The sequence below is a fragment of the Cryptotermes secundus genome, unplaced genomic scaffold (genome assembly GCF_002891405.2).
Source record: "Cryptotermes secundus unplaced genomic scaffold, Csec_1.0 scaffold792, whole genome shotgun sequence".
Taxonomy (NCBI): Eukaryota; Metazoa; Arthropoda; class Insecta; order Blattodea; family Kalotermitidae; genus Cryptotermes; species Cryptotermes secundus.
In genome coordinates, this window is record NW_019725425.1 from 878,566 (window position 1) to 896,451 (window position 17,886).

General features: G+C 42.5%; 1 protein-coding gene across 1 annotated transcript in view; it reads right to left on the minus strand.

Annotated features, from left to right (window-relative positions):
* Positions 1-4,026: 4,026 nt before the first annotated feature.
* The window catches only part of LOC111863410 (fatty acyl-CoA hydrolase precursor, medium chain), a 57,396-nt gene continuing 43,536 nt past the window's right edge, over positions 4,027-17,886 (minus strand). The window contains exons 3-5 of the mRNA XM_023849713.2: positions 13,548-13,657; positions 7,545-8,045; positions 4,027-5,070 (exon numbers count right to left, since the gene is read on the minus strand). Of these exons, the coding sequence (XP_023705481.1) occupies positions 4,255-5,070; positions 7,545-8,045; positions 13,548-13,657 (1,427 nt within the window). The 3' untranslated portion in view covers positions 4,027-4,254. The remainder of the gene's footprint in view (positions 5,071-7,544; positions 8,046-13,547; positions 13,658-17,886) is intronic.

Sequence of the window (17,886 nt, forward strand, 5' to 3'; positions counted from 1 at the left end):
TCTTGTAAGTACGGTGACATACATCCCGGTGTTGCCAGAACAGTGTCGGTATTCGTATCTCTTCCCAGGACCTCAGCCGGTTGCTTAAGATTTTAAGAAATATCTCTTAAACTTTCAGTCAACCTCATATTCTTACAAAAATGCCCATCTCCAATGAAGACAATTGTTTTGGAAGTGCCTGTTATCGGCATAGAATTTTAGTGCACTAAACTTCATCGATGTTTGGAAGAACTATTGTTACACCGTCCTTAACCACTTGTGACCTTAAGGTCAGTTGTTTATCCATTAGTAACCTCAGCACAACCCTACTGCTCACTCATTGCACTCACTTCTTCACCTCTCCTATCACTAAACAAAACTTAAAACTAACTCATTTACTGACTCACTGGCGGATTGTACTATTTTTTTATTGCTAGTGAGGTGGGACTAAGTCCCTTGCACTGCAGCCACTTCTGGCCCACTGTACCAGCCCCAGATGATAGGTGAGGGTGATTGTGGAGCAATTGGTGGAATGAAGATTGGCAGGGGAAACCGAAGTACTCAGAGTAAACCTGCTGCAGCGCCACTTTGTCCACCACAAATCCCACTTGACCAGACCCGGGATCGAACCCGAGCCGCCGCGGTGGGAAGCCAGTGACTAACCGCTTGAGCTATGGCGCGGCTCTCCAAATATAATTAGAATGATCAAGCCAAGAAGGATGAGGTGGGAAGGGCACGTAGCACGAATAGGGTAGAAGAGGAATGTATGTAAGCTATTGGTGGGAAAGCCAGAAGGAAAGAGCCCACTGGGAAGACCAAGGCGTAGGTTGGTGGACAGTATTAAAATGAATCTTAGAGGTATAGAATGGGATGGTATGGATTGGATCGATCTGGCTCAGGATAGGGACCAGTGGACGACTCTTGTGAACACGGTAATGAACTTTCTGGTTCCATAAAATGCGGGGAATGTTCGGTCCGTTTGCATTCAACTATAATAAAACAAAAATGTTGTAGATAAGCTCATAGAATAATGGCAACTTATCTGTACAGAATTTATTTACCTTCCTTTTGTGTCATGAAATTCCAAGTTTCCTTTATAAACGTGTGATGTATTAACTTGAAACGATTCACTACAATTACTATCTATTACCATGCGACATGCTTTTCCAAAGCTCAACCCAGAGTAATAGTAACATATCAGTGTCCACTGTTGGAGTAAACCAAATGGATAAATAAATATAATAAACTCCAACCTTAACCTTGAATTCATTATTATTTAAGATAATTGCTTTCTGGGAAGTGACGCCTTGAAGCGTGGTAGAATTTGATCGACGTTTCATATGAACGCAATGCCTCCATCTTCAGAATCGAAAGGTAAGACAAAAATGGAACCAGCAAGGAAGTCTTCGTACTCACCGCTGTGAGAACCTAAAATCCGGTCCAGTATTTTTGATTTGTCCATCATGTTTACATTTAAAGTAACGTTTCTAAAAATATTTGTTTGAGCTTATTAAGAAAGTTGTACCTCTGATAGGTCAGTATGGTCCAAACTAGTCAATTTGTTTCACGTTTCTAAAATGCTTATTGAATATAAGTTTTAATTAAAATTTACTTAGGGGGGGCTGCGCCGAAAACAAGAGACGAGACATCGAAATATTTTCCATATAGGTGTAGGTAAATTATTTTGCCGAATGTCACTCACTAATGAAAAATTAAAATATTAAAAATATCGTAATTGTAAGTTTTATTGTGAAACAAATTAGCCTATTAACTATAAAAAAAGAATTTATCGCTAGTACGTGGAATGGTTCAGTATTCAGTATTAGAGGGGGTGGGTTTTCCCATGCACCGCGACTAGTAGTCTATTGTACGCCCCCCTTTAATTTCTACTGTCGCCATACCCTACCGGTACTGGTGCTCACTATCCGCCCCTTTCTGCCAGCGAGGTCGGCCCTCTTCTGGCAGTGGTACCCGATAACTTCCCCATCTACCGGAGGCATTGGAAACTACTTGGGCGGGAAAATTTTTGCCTAATTTTGCTCAGAGTTCTCCTAGAAACATGAGGATTTTTTTACGTGCCGTAAATCTAAGACACGGGACCCACGGCTTGTTCCCTGAATTTTTCCGCCCTTAAAAATTCCACGACCACCGCAGGGTTTGAACCCGCTTACCTTGAGTCATGAGGTGGGAACGTTACCCCTAGACTACGGAGGCCGCTCACGTGGAATGGTTACAAATTGATGATAAAATGGAGAATGTATTCGAATCAATTCAAGAGTTCTATCTTCTGGGGTATAACACCAAGAAGTCCGTTGAAAGTTAACTGACGTTTCAGAGGATCATGACGCCACCATCTTCAGTGTCAAAGAAGAGCCAGTCAAGAAACCTGGGTGATGCGGGTAGCAAGAAGGGCCAGAAGACAGAACTTTTCATATCATTTTTGTGAGAACCACACAGTCACTATGAGATCCTATGAGACTATTTATGACACATGCTCAAGAATTTCATGTTTGTATTATTTAAATACATTGATCCTCTATCCCATTTTACAGTCTAAATCTATTATTCCACAGAAAATGCTTAAGAGGGACAGAAAGAGAGAGTTAAAGGAGATATTTCGGGAAACTATAGTACAGGGGACGTTGTAATAGACAAATTCGAAAATATTCTTACCGTGAATTTAATAAATTTTAACTACACTGCATTTCTCTATTCTATTCCTATTTTTTTTTCAAAGAGTTGTTTTGTAAACTAAATTTCTTGGCACTCCGGTGGATAGGTGTTCATCTCTGACACTTATATTTTCTTCCTGAGAATTTAGGCAAACTTAAAAATTGATATTACAAGTATCTTCAAACTTCACATTTATGGCACTGATGATAACAATTGAAACCCTCTCAGCATGAACACGAGTGCACTTTCCTTTGAGGACACAAGGCCTTGTATCTTGAATTTAGTTTAAAGTTACTTATTTCTTCAATCTAACATATTATTCTAATACATATCTTAATCTCAATATCATGGACTACGCTCTTAATACTGATACATTGACTATTCTGAGGCATCGTAAAGAAGAATAATTGATGAATCCTATCAATATAAACAAAAACAAAACTTCGTTGCTTCTTGTCCACAAGTGAACTATACCGACCGAGCGACCGCCGCTTGTCGGTGAAGTTAGTGCCAACTTTAGCGGATAGAGGGTGTCGTGTTGTCAGCGCAACTGATCTCCACTGCCATTAATTTCCGTTTTATAGACCGGAGCCGCTATTTTCTTGAAATAACTCCTCAATTATCCTCACGAGGCTGAGTGGACCCCGTTCCAGACCCATTAGTTCTCAGGAAAACTGTAAGTGGCAGGAATCGAACCCGGATCTCTGGATCTGTAGCCAGGAACAACTAGATCACAAAAGCGGTCAATATCTCCTTAGAATTTTGCGCTCCTCTACCCCTATTGTAATTCCCTGTATTCTCCTCCAGTCATGTAACAATTCTGCTCACAGGAATGTCGGCAGCGCGACAAGCGCACTGGGCTAGGAGTTTTTGAGGTGAATATCCCCATCAACAATGGGACTTCATCACGTGATCTCAGCACAGGCCTATGTAATGAAACTGTCATATTTATAATTCACATAGGATGAAATAATTCTATCTAATCTCTTCCTTATTTTAATTTATGAAAACATTGGTGAATTTCTTACTGGTGTTCTTATTAATATCAGAGGAAGGTGAAAATATTTATTTACAATTGTATTATAATAAATTTGCTCTTATGGAAAATAATGTTATTTTTTAAGAAGGCCGTCTTCTGGGATGTGGCGCAGTGTAGATATTGTGTTAATCGACGTTTCGGAGGAATATATCGCCTCCATCTTCAGGGTAGAAGAAGAAAGAAAATCCGCGAGCGAGGAACTAACGTGAACAGGTGCTGACAGACATTAGTACTCTGATTCCTCGCTCAGTGATTTTCTTTCTTCTTCTACCCCGAAGATGGAGGCGACACGTTCCTCCGAAACGTCAGTTAACAATATATTCACTGCGCCACATCCCAGAAGACGGCTTTCTTCACAGTCACCGCCGCGAAAACTTCAAGTCTTAGAATTTTATTTTTCTCTAATTGACTTAAAGAATTTATATTTGCAGGCAAAATGGCGATTAAGTACACACTACGTCATTCACTGTGTACCATGGATTAAGCATTTTACTCTTACCAGAGTCGACTCATTTTGTGTATCTTGAGCCAGTTCTACAGTAGAATATTTACGGTGTCAAATATTATCTTGCTAAAATGAAACGCACGCCAGCAAGTGCTGTCAAAACCCAAACCAAATTTGGGTTGCTGTGAATTCTAAAACCATTCTGAGTTATATTGCAGCACTGAGTAGCATCAACAACTTTCGGGAAATAATCAACCCAAAAGGCAAATGCCTTATGATCAAAAGTTGAAGGATCGCTCATGTTGAAATTACGGTCAATGATCATGACGCTTGGAGCAGTCTCCTCGAATGCATCCCATTTGACACCCGTTTGAGCTGGGTTGCCATTTTTCACAAAGTTGGTCCACAATGACATTACGATATCGGCAACCTTGCGGTCAGCAGTGTTCCACGAGATCTGGGGCAGAGATGGCCAGTAAGGCATCCCCCAAAAGAATGGTAGTTCAAAACCATGGGGAACACGTATCCACTCCGGTAAATCTGCAATTGGGCTCTTTTTTGGTTTGTAGTCAAAACGATATACATATGTCTTGCTAGATTTGCTGACTAATCGTGCTTGTTTGTAGATGTCAGCACCATATCTCTTCTCCGTAGTGTACTCCACGTACTTCTGAAGATTCACTTCCGGTTCTAGTGATGACGGATAAGGGGTGTAGTAGAAGAGAATCGTGGCCAGTAAGTGGTCTACATTGATGGTGCAAGTGTCGTTGGGATCAACGGCTTCTCCCAAATTTTCGTCTTCATATTGATCCTGAGTTTCAGCCTGAATGAGATCTTTAAAGACTTCATAAGAGACTCCCTTTTCGGATTTCGGAACCGTTCCATGAATTTTCAGTGCATCCTCCATGTCTGTATATCCGGTCAAGAAGTCGACCTGAGAGTGCAGAAAAATAAACACATTTGTTTTTAAACATCAAGAATTGTTTAAACATCAGTCAAATATTTACAAACATCTAAACTAAAAGGAACTAAACTCCGTGGCTTGAGTCCGCAAGCGAAGTATACCGACCGAGTGACCGCCGCTTGTCGACGAAGTTAGTGCCAACTTTAGCTAATAGAGGGTGTCGCGTGGTCAGCGCAACGGATCCCCACGGCCGTTAATCTCGGTTTTCTAGATCGGAGCCGCTATTTTCTTGAAATAACTCCTCAATTATCTTCAAGAGGCTGAGTGGACCCCGTTCCAGACCCATTACTTCTCAGAAAATCTGGTAACGCCAGGAATCGAACCCGGAACCTCTGGATCTGTAGGCAGGAACTCTGATCACTAGACCATAGAGGCGGTCCCTTTAAAAACATCTAGATAAGATAAAGATAAATTCATATTCCGGGGTGTTCCGTCTTGTATTTATAATTATTATGATATTATTATAATTATATTATTTCTCTAATATGACTGGAATGCGAAGGAATCCATAGACCTACGAGACATAGCGCGCATGTGCAATTCTTTCCGACAAGAATACAGTTAAAACTATATTCGAAAATGTAATATGGAATGAGCTTCCTACAAATTACAAGGGATCAACTTCTACGACGACACACCGTTTAGTTTGGTAGATAGTTACCAACGTTTCGGAGGAACCCGCTTCTTCCTTCATCAGGATAGAAAATGAAGAAGGCAGATTGTCTGCTGTCCCTGTCTCCGGACAAGACTAGCTCTATTGATTTGGCCTAAGTATATTTTACCTGAATACGAAGACAGAATCTAGTCTCCGAAACGTTGTGTTTTTAAAAATGAAGTAGACGGGTTTTAAATAAAGACAAGATGATGGATAATGTCCAAAAACATAATATTTGTAGTATAAGTCAGGTTCAGAGGGGGCCCATTCGGCGGAAGTAGATGTTGGGGCAGATATGGGAACACTTATTATTATTATTATTATTATTATTATTATTGGAGGGGTGGGTTTCCCCATGCACCGCGACTAGTAGTATATTGTACGTCCCTCTTTGATGTTCTACCAGTCTCTATACCCTACCGGTACTGGTGCGTGACATCAGCCCCGACTCAGCCAGCGAGTTCGGCCTCTACTGGCTCAGCGGTACCTGATGCTTCCCCCATCTACCAGAGGCGTTAGAGACTCTTGTTGGGCGGCAAATGTCCGATATAATTTAGCTCAGAGGCCTCCTTGAGGCATGAGGTTCTTTTACATGCCGTAAAACTACGACACGGGACCCACGGCTTAAAGTCCCTCCCGGAGGACTTGTTCCCTGAATTTTTCCGACCTTAAAAATTCCACGACCTCCGCCGGGTTTGAACCCGCGTACCACGAGTCATGAGGTGGGAACGTTACCTCTAGACTACGGAGGCCGCTTATGGGAAAACTTACTTACAGTGACGTAATTTCCTTTAGTTCTGACCATTGGGAGAGAATATATTCGATTTAAGGGTGATGAACTCTGTTCGAATCAGTCAGTTATCAATAAGGGATTTGGAATCAGTAGCTGTTTCATGGAGGAATGATACATCGCTGTCACAAGTCGTATAAGAGGCTGTTTGTTTTCAGTTTTGGGATGTCAAGGGACGGGTTTGGCCGCTCCAACAATTTCCTCAAATAAAGTAATATCAGAAAATCCAGTTCAGTAACTTATCAAATCACAGCATTACGCCTTATCGCGTCTGCGTCTTGGGTAATTCAGAGTTCCACGTGTATAAACTGGCGAACTTTCTTCGCATAACTGTGTCGTATTGTGCGGTGAATGTTAGCTGTGTTTCTCCGTAAATGCGGCCTTCGAAAAAGGTTACCTACCTCAGTAAATCCCACCACCAAAATAACTACCATCAGATAACAATCCACTAGAATTATCCATCCACATGCCAGCTACCATCGCCCAAGTCGCAGGTTTGGTAGTCTACACCGGTTATAATAATCCTTTGTTTTTTATTATCCATGGATATGAACGTACATGTCATAAGGGGCATGCGGTAGCGTAGTTGGTTGAGACACTATGCTACAAGCCGGAAGGTCGTGAGTTCAATTCCCGATGAGGTCATTGGATTTTTCAATTGACCTAATCCTTCCAGCCGCACTATGGCCGTGGGGTCGACTCAGCCTCTAACAGAAATGAATACCAGGAATTTTTATGGGTGTAAAAGGTGGCCGGCGCGTCATGCTGACAGCCTCACCGTCAACTATGAACCGATTGTCCAGAATATGTGGGGGCCTCGATGACCTTTTACAGGGATAGCTTAACATTTCTTTTATATGCCAGAGAGTATGTAGTGCCTGAACACTGTTGTGCTTGCACAGGCTTCGAGTTATGCCGAAATCTTGGGAACAAATTAACTGTTCAAACTGGGGCTTACTGTGTATGGAAATATGACGCATTAAAATTAGTTCAACAAACCTTGTGATATTTTTGTGTATCAAAGAAGTCCACTGGATCCCTGGGTAAGAAAGCGTCGCCGACATCCACCACAGGTCCCCATGGGTGCCTATTCCACGAGTATTTAACCAAAGGCAAGGCCTCAAGGTTTCTTATGCACTCTATAAGGTCTTTATTACTTTTACTGTCTTCACAGGCAAAGGATTTTATATCTTTGTACACTTGAATATCGGGGATTTTTCCTACTAAATTGCTGAATGCACTACCGCTCATAGCAATTGCTCGATTAAATTTTCCTTCTGATAATGGTGACACCATATGCAGACCAACACTCGTGCCCCCTGCACCATGTCCCATGATGCAGATGTCATTTTGTGAACCTCCAAATTCACCGATCTTGTCATTAACCCACTGCAGTGCTGCCACCTGATCTAACAGTCCATAATTCCCAGGTGAAAACTCAGGATCCAAAGCGAAGAAGCCCAGGATGTTGAGGCGGTACGCAGGTGTTACCACAATCACCTGTAACACAGAAGACTACGTGTTAGATGAAACTGGATTTATTCATTTTGTCGTATAGGATTTTCCCCAATGTGTTACTGTCTTTATGGTTATTCCATTAAAAATTAATAAGCCATGCTTGTTTTCTGCCTCGTATCGTGTGTAATTTTGAAGCAAGGAGTAAAATGTTAGACTTTTACTACTTAAAGAATAAAAATTATAACCGTTATTGAAATAGGTCTGTGTATGTGTCTTCTCTATACTTGAAAGTTATGACTCATTATGGGACCGCCTCTATGGTCTAGTGATCAGAGTTCCTGACTACAGGTTCAGATGTCCCGGGTTCGATTCCCGGAGCTACCGTATTTTCTGAGAAGTAGTTGGTCTGGAACGGGGCCACTCAGCCTCGCGAGGATATTTCAGGGGCTATTTAAAGGAAATCGCGGCTTGGGTCTAGAAAACAGATTAACGGCCATGGGGATCCGTTGCTCTGACCACGTGACACCCTCTATCCGCAAAAGTTGGCACTATTCTTTTTTTTTTTTAATGCTAGTGGGGTGGGACTAAATCCCTTGTACTGCGGCCACTTCTGGCCTATTGTACCAAACCCAGATGATAGGTGAGGGTGATTGTGGAGCAACTGGTGGAATGAAGATTGGCAGGGGAAACCGAAGTACTCGGAGAAAACTTGCCCCAGCACCACTTTGTCCATCACAAATCCCACTTGACCAGAGCCGGGATCGAACCCGGTCCGCCGTGGTGGGAAGCCAGCGACTAACCGCTTGAGCTATGGCGCGGCCAAAGTTGGCACTAACTTCGCTGATAAGCGGCGATCGCTCGGTCAGTATAGTTCGCTTGCGAACCACAGGCCACGGAGGTATTGTAGAGCCACGTTCTCTTCCCTTATTTCAGTCCCGAAAACTTGATTTCACTGTCCCAACGACCCTCGCAGTGTAAAAACCTCAGGGCATAATGGGGTTTTCATTCTCTTATTTACATATTTAGTTTATTTGTCCTTACTTGCTTCTAATCATGGCTAAGCTAAAGCAAGTTACTTCAAATTATTTTATTCCGAAACAAGAACGGAAGATAGTGATGCACAAAATGAAAGTACCAGACAGAGTGGCTACAGGTGGGAATTTGTCCTAAACTGGCCGACATTTTGGGATGAACGAATCTGCTGTGAAGTCAGTGAATAAAACCGAAAAGCCCTGGCTGAAATAATGTAACTGCAGCGGGCAATGTTAGACAAGGCAGTGGAATGCGACAGAGACCTCAGATAGGAAACAATTCAAGGCTGCATCCCTAAAATAAAAGAGAACTACATAAAACAGGAATTCGCGTGGTCTTCGCCATTTCTTTTGCAGCCGAAACTGTCTGTCTCGAGCAGACCCAACAAACTCCAGTCCTCCTCTATGGATAGTTCATTATTATCATACCGTTGTTGCTCTTCGTATATATATGCTATATGGCAGTAGCATTGTTTATTGAGGTACTATGCCACAAGACAGAAGGTCGCGGGTTCGAGTCCCGATGAGGTGGATTTCTTTTAATTTACCTAATTCTTCCAGTCGCACTATGGTCCTGGGGTCAACTCAACTTCTAACAGAAATGAGTACCAGGAATCTTCCAGGAGGGTAAAAGGCGGCCGGCGTGTAAGTCTGACAACCTTACCTCCGTCTGTGAGCCATTGTCTAGAAACCGTGGGAGCCTCGACGTCTCACAACCTTATGGGCCTCCACGGCGTGTTACAGGATAGCTTTAATATAGACTATAGTATTATTTACGCCCTGCCATAGCTCAGGTGATTAATTGCCGGCTTCACACCACGGCGGCCCGAATTCGAGCCCAGGTCAGGTCATTTGGGATTTGTGGTGAACGAAGTTGCACTAGGGTAAGCTTTCTCCTAATACTTCGGTTTCCCCTGCCAATTCTTATAGCACCGACTGCTCCACCCTGATCATCATCTGCCATCAGGGGCTGGTACAGTAGGTCAGTTAGTGGCCGACGTACCGAGTGGACTCAGCCTCACCCCATCACAAGAAACTAAAGAAATATATTATTATTTACTAATTTTCTTTTCTATATTTGTCTCGTTGCTCACTAGGTTTGTGGCGCCGTAAACCTAGCCTCATTTTTTTATTCAGTTATACTCTAAGTATCCGCGAATAACATATTCACGTGAAAGCAAAATTCTCGAATTTGGAGGTTTTACTTTATTTGAATTAGCAATAGCGGAAAGCCACAAAGAGGTTTCTCTTCACTTTGCTGTTTGCGCGGCGGCTAATAACCCTGCACTGTAAAGAAGTGTTGCATTACTTTACACAGACTTTCCGATTTGTCTGATGCGAGTGAACACGGTACTCCACTAGTATCCTCACACCAGGCTCAGTTTTTCTTTGGCCGTCTTATAAAGAGAAAGTACACAAAAACACAAATAACGGTTAATTCCTCAGAAGTAAATACAGAGTTGCCGGTCACGGTAGCCGAGCGGTCTAAGGCTGTACTGTCTTCGCTCGCTCGGAAGCCGGGATCGTGGGTTCGGATCTGTTTCCTGTGAGGTACGAACTGAATTCTTATATATTATTCTTATACACTGCCGGTCACGGTAGCCGAGCGGTCTGAGGCATGCACTGTCTTCGCTCGCTTGGAAACCGGGATCGTGGGTTCGGATCTGTTTCCTGTGAGGTACGAACTGAATTCTTATATATTATTCTTATACACTGCCGGTCACGGTAGCCCAGAGGTCTAAGGCATGCACTGTCTTCGCTCGCTCGGATCGAATCCCACTCAAGGCATGGATATTTGTATACGTTTATTCTGTGTTTGTGTTGTCCTGGGTTTAGGTAGCGGCCTTGCGACGAGCTGATCACCCGTCCAAAGGGTCCTACCGTCTGTAAAATGATCAAGAAACTGAGAAATCAGCCCTATGCTCCAAAGTGGCAGCAAGAAGAGTTCCCGTGGATATAACTTCAAGCTCCACTCCACGAAATATTTTAGACCCCTGTTCCTTCTTGGCGCGACGTAAGGTAAAGGTGAAGCTGTCCCTGTGTCTAATTAATCACTACGCCGCGACTGTGTATGGAGGAGTGGATGTGTAGCTCCACATTTTCTTGACTTCGGCAGTCGCAGGTGAGTGGTTAGCTTCACGACCCGATCTCTTTAACCCCGATGAAAGAGCCCCCGTTACACATTGGATAGGAGGTTGGGTGGACCCCAGAGCCGGTCTGGACGATGTGGAGAATGGAAAATTCTTGACCCTTCCGGGACTCGAACTACGAACTCTCGTTCTTCCAGCCCGTAGTCATTCGATATGCCAGCTCCCAACTTATGGCGAAGCATGAAATAGATCGCGTTTCTCATTTTTACTTTAAGAGCATACAGGACGCAATTGCAGTAAAAATTCTCTCCAGATCTTAGCTCTTCTTACATTCTTAATACAATGCATCTTAGACTTTGTGGGGCATTGGTTCTGATTAGAAATGTATATCTGAGTGAATGGAATTATAACAGTTTATCCCTCTTACAGAGCGTAATCGTGTCTTTCAATTATTGCATTGTTTTCATTTATATTAAGACATTAGTAAAGTTGCACTTTATTATATCACCAACACCACTACTTTGAGGCTTCCAAAATGTCTTTAAAATCCATTAAATTTTGCGATCTATTCATCCTGAAGTTATGCAATTGCAGACAGGTTAATTAGTGAACTGTTCGCTATTTTGTTGCCATAATTTATTTATTTTTATCATGCATCAAATAACCAAGTGACTATCTGTACACACACAAAAAATTGACGACTTGGATACTGCCACGTATTTCGGAGTGTGCGTGACTATGGGACGGGTTTGGATTGAATGATTCGATTTATTGTACTTACACACTCAACTTGTAACTACAAGCAATGCAGCGTTATCGCTGATCTACAGACTACACAGCTCACCGTTACACATATAATACGGTTCTCAATCTTCACTAGTCGTGTCTTGGAAACGGATTTCAACACAGTAATTATTTCAGTCTCAATGTAACTGCAGCACACATGAACCTAATTCCTTTCTTGCATCTTTTTTTAATCATTCAGCTGGCATCTCTAGAGACCCTCTCTATTCTCTGTCTCAATAGAGTCAGAGTCAGAGTCAGAGTCAGGGTCAGAGTCACTTTACGACTGGCGGTTTGTCGCCAATCAGCTTGTCTTGGCTCCAATCCCCTTGAGACCCACGGCCAGCTATTTTTTTTTTTTCAACTGAACACTTGCGATCATAGTTCTAAAGTTACATCCTCTCTGGTGAGGGGATGGGTCTGTCGTTTACAATTGCTGCTGGTCCTCGCCAGCTCAGTCACTCTCAGATCCCAGTCCCGCGGAACTCATGATCACATTCTACTTTCTCAGATTCTAGCATCCACAAACCTGGAGGACCAGGTCCCCGTATTTATATCCCCCCAAGAACATGGTGGCCCAATTATATAACCCTCAGACACTGGGTTCTCTTTTCATCGCTTCCTACGATTCTCAGGGCTACGGTGGAAGTATTCACTAAGATAATCATAATTTATACATGTATTTTGCATTCTAAATATCACTTTAACTTTCCTTTTACCTTTATACATTTAAATTTTGAATGAGTGGTAATTATTTTACAAACAAAAATATACCGCCCTTCTCAAAATACAGAACGTGAAACTAATAGGAACAGCTGGACCAATAAGGTAATAAGAGAGAGAGAGAGAGAGAAAAAAAAGTTCACTAATTACTGTTTCTGATATTTTACCGCTTGACGACTGCCAAATAGCTTGAGACACGTAGTGTATTTTAAATAAAATATTGCACAGCTCAAAATACGTGCATTGACGGTAAAATGAAGTAAAATACAATTTTACAAATACAGTAATAAGTATGCTTGTAAGGCAATACGAAGCAGTATATAAGCAGACCTATGTGTCAAGTGAGCACAGATGATCTTCACAAATTCGGAAAATGAATGTAATAGAATCAGGCAATATAACACATCCGAACTTTCGGAAATTAGGCTAGAATTGTCAAAATACGTAATCAAATCTTGCCCACACAGTTATAATGATTCCCGACTCAGGCAAGCAAAGGGACTCATACGAGGACCCTCTGTTAAAAGAGCGAAGGATATGTTGAAATTAAACAGGAACCAGCAACGATGGGTGGTAGGACTACTTACAGGACACTGTCACCTCAAAGGACACCTCTTCAAACTGGGACTAAGTAACAGTCCACCCACCTACGCCTTGGTCCTTCCAGTGGTCTCCTTCCTTCCGGCTTTCCCACCAATATCCTATATGCATTTCTCCTCCCCCGCATTCGTGCTATATGTCCTGCCCATCTCATCCTCCTTGACTTCATCCAAGCGTACAATTTATGTAGCTCCTCATTATGCAGTTTTCTTGCGTGAAATTTAAGTGTCCGAAATTGTGAACATCATTTGTGCTCACCCTGCTTTCAAGTGGAACTGATGGCATGCAATGGCTGGGCGTGATGTCGATTCCCTCACCTTTTGCCTCACAGCGAGCGCTGAGCCGTCCCATAAAGCTGTGGTTCCTACGCTGAAGTTCCCAGGATGAAACGACACCACAACAGGCCATTTCTCTGCTGGGACAGGTCCTGTAAAAAATCACATAAAGATACACTTAACCTGATCTTAGTCCTCTTTTCTGTTATGGTCTTCTGGTATGTGACAGTTTGTAGTTTGGCAGATGGGTGCCAACTTTTCGGAGGAACCAGCCTCTTCCATCTTACACTCTGAAGATACAAGAGGACCTCGATTTCAATATTCACCGCCATGAGAATCTAAGATCTCAAGATAATTCATAACATATCTCGAATCTGATTCTAGTCAGACATGTCAAAAGTCAAATATACCCTTTGTAGTGCACAGAAATGCTATTACGCAGAATAATATGACATATCAGTCAGAACTGAATGATGTATGGAGCCGTGTCAGCTCAGGAGGTTACCCGTCGGCTCCCAACAGGGTGTTTCCTCGCTCGATCCAGGTCAGGTCTTCTGGGTTTTGGGATCGACAAAGTGGCTCTAGGGCGGGGTTTCCCCCAATTACTTTGGTTTTCTCTGCCATTTCTCATCTGACTGTCAGCTCCATAGACATTGATCATCCTATTATCCGACCCTTCGCAGCTTCGATATGGACACAGTCAATAAATAAAGACCTTAAAAAGAAATGAGGTATGGTTTTAAATTAATGTTTAAATTTGTCTTATCTATCTATGGCTCTACAGCCTTTTGTTGAGTCTTGGTAGCTCCTTCTGTCTCTTGAGCTTTTTATACGGCAGATAGGACTACTTGGACGGGGGCTCAGCCTGTCGCAAGGCCGCTACCTACACACAAAACAATACAAACACAGAATAAATGCACACAAGCATCCATGCCTTTGAGTGGGATTCGAACCCATGATCCCAGCGTTCGAGTGAGGGAAGAGAATTCATTCATTAGAACACGCGGCCACTGTGATCGGCTTAAATTTGTCTTAGGTGATCATATTTAAAGATAATATTAATTATAAATATAAGTTTTTAACTTGATAATCAGCCTCAGCGTGCTCTATTAGCTGAACATTGTTCGTAAACAAATCCCTTGGAAGTTAGAAGAAACGTTTTACTTGTAAAATATGACTACACATGACTCTTATTCCATACGATTTAATGTTTTAAAAAGAAGTGATTATTTCACCTTGAGTTTGCATGATACACCTGTACATGACTTCGGAATGAGGAGCGACCTCTATTTGGAAACACTGCTCTTGCAGTCGCCCTTGTAGCATGAAACAGAAGAAGTTTCGGGAGAAGCGAACAGTGTTCATTCAAGCTGTAGTTTACTCATGTTCGAATTCTATTCACGCGATGACCCAATAGAAGTTCAGATTCGGTATAAACTTAACAGAATCTTAACGGCGTTAACAAGATGTATGATCAGATTCTAAAGGCTTCTGACGATGGTGGATAACACATAGAATTACTGGGTTTCTGGACTTTTTCCATCATACGAAATTCTAGGAAATAGAAAACACGACGTTTCGGAAATTGGATTTGTTTCCGTTTTCAGGTGAGGAAGGAAGACACCTACTCCGTTGAGTTCCTCCTTCTTCTTCTTTTTCTTCTTCATAAGGCTCGACAGCTTCATTTCTTGAACGCTTTGACCTGTTCAACAATTTCCTTCCAACTACCTCTGTTCTGTGTGCGAGTTATCCAGTTATAAATTCCTAAAGCCTTACGTCATCTTTCCATCTACTCTTAGGTCGGCCTCTTTTTCTTATGGCGTGTGGCTGCCAGTCATGTCCAAGTCAACTTAATCTTTGGGCTTTGATGAAGTTAGCTATGTTAACTAACTCCAGTGATTGAGATTAGGTCTTTCTATAGGACCCAATTGAGTAGGTGCCTTCCTTCCTCACCTGAATATGGAAACAGATCAAGTTTCCGAAACGTCGTGTTTTCTATTTCCTAGAATTCCGGACGACGAAAAAAAGTCCAAAAAGCAAGCAATTCTGCAAGATGTATGATGTTCGACTTCAATGAAAATGAATTCCACATGTAAGAACAATAAACTATAACTTACACGTAATTCCCCAAGAAGATAGGAGCCGAAAGTCTGTGTTTAATTACAAATAACATAATTATGAATGTCAGACACCACTGAATTCAATATTAGAGTCAATTTACCGACTACACAACACGTTTTTTATTATCACTACATGTTTCGACCTCAAGAGGTCAATCTTAGGTGTACGAACACGGCTGTATAATTACACGCGGTCACATTCGCTTTTTATTCGACCCTGTATCTTATCCAGACTTACGCTCAGTAATATATCAAGTTCTTTTATAAAACACAAGTTAAAATATATTATTCTAATTTAATTGTCAAAAGTTAAAATTTCGTGAATCGAAGTTAAATTCATGTCACTGGTCACACTTTCACTTACACCTGTTTCACAGTCTCATCTCACTCACACTCCCCACTGTGTCCAGCTCTTTCCAACCAGTTTTATTATTATCGGTTAAAAGTTCGTGAATTAAAGTTCAACTTATTATAAATGATATAACCTCCGTCTCAAGTGCAAACAATATATTCTTGTGTCTTTGATCTTGCTCCCTACACTACATGTTTCGGCCTCAGACGGCCATCATCAGGTGTATAACACTCACGTCGCTGTCACACTGCACCCAGTTCAAAATTTAACATCTAAAACACTCTCCCTGTCATTATCAACTTCTACTTCGTTGATAGCTGTCCACCCGTAGATTACTTCACACACGTTAATTTTGAGTTTATTGTAATAGCACCATAATAAAATCTTTAGTTCTAATTTTAAANTGTTCTTCCGCGCCCTTTGATGCTGCTGGATCACGACAACGATCATAAACAGATCCAGCAGCATCAGAGGGCGCGGAAGAACAGCGAAAACCTTGAATTGAAGAGGGACTCCCCCCTCCAACGGCATCCCTACAAGAAATGCTTCAGCAGGAGGCTGGAGGCTCTGGTGAACCATTAAAGGGCCCAGTTGCAACCAGCGAAACTGCTGTTGAAATTTCAGCCAAAGGCAGGGACGAACCAGTGGTTCAAAACCTGCCTGAGATAATACCAAAAACTACTCTCCTGGGAGTCAGTAGTACAGACACACAACTGCAGGGAGTTAGTACTTCTAACACACCAGGAGAAAGACGAGGACACCTATTCTCTGGAGTAGATGGACCCCGTCTAGCGAAGAAGACACTTTCCGGATGCGCTAGACGGAAGTTGAAGAAGGCAAGATCTGGGGCAAGCAAAGCAGGGACAGGGGGCAGTCAGCAACCAGGAAATGCAGGCTCCTCCAAGCATGGCGAAACCCCTACCGGGACCCTTAAAACTCCGAAAAGGCCCAGGCACTCTAAGGGACCAGGGACTTACAAGGAAGCTCTGACCAATAAACAGGTAGTTATCTTCAAGGAAACTTATCCTGAGGATAAAATTACCGAAGATGACCAGAGTTCCATTCTTGAAGTACTAGGGGAGGTGTTACGTAGGACTCCAAAGGGAGAACTACCACACCTGAAATCTTACAGACTAGTGGCAGGTGCACTTACTTATGTATGCGCCAACCAACAGTCTGGTCAATGGCTCACCAAAGCCATTGACAATCACATGCTGGAATCAGGGACCACGCTGAAGGCTACTGATGCCAGGAACCTGCCCAAGCCTGTTAAAGTGGCACTCCGCACTAGGGACAAAATTGCCCAGAATCAGGAAAAGCTGCTGAAATGGACCGCAGACCACAATCCAGGACTTTCTACTGGGAACTAAAGGGTACTCGATAAGCAATCTGAGTCGAAAGGCCAGAGGCTTATCTTATTCATAGACCGGGACTCCCATACTGTTATACAGACGACCGGTTACAAAATATTTACAGGACTCTCACAGGGGACTGCTAAGGTGCTGAATGATCCTGAAGTTCAGCGCCCGGCAGAACCTCACGGTCTCTCACGGGGAGGGAGATGAGATACCCACCCACTCCGGATGACCAAAGCAAAGCGGATCAGGGGACCCGTTCACACGGAACCCAGTCCAAGGACGGGGAGGAACATAAGATTGAAATTGAACCCTCCCCAAATGAAAGAGATCACTAAACAAACACACACTTAATATATACATACACTCAACACAAACACACACACACAGCACATACAAACACCATGGAATTTCTTCAGATCAACCTACACCACAGCAAAGCTGCCACATCAACTCTGTGCCAGCAACTAGCTGAGGGTAAGGCTGACATAGCACTTATTCAGGAACCTTGGTTATACAAGGGTCATATAAGGGGCTTAAATAATAAAGGGGGA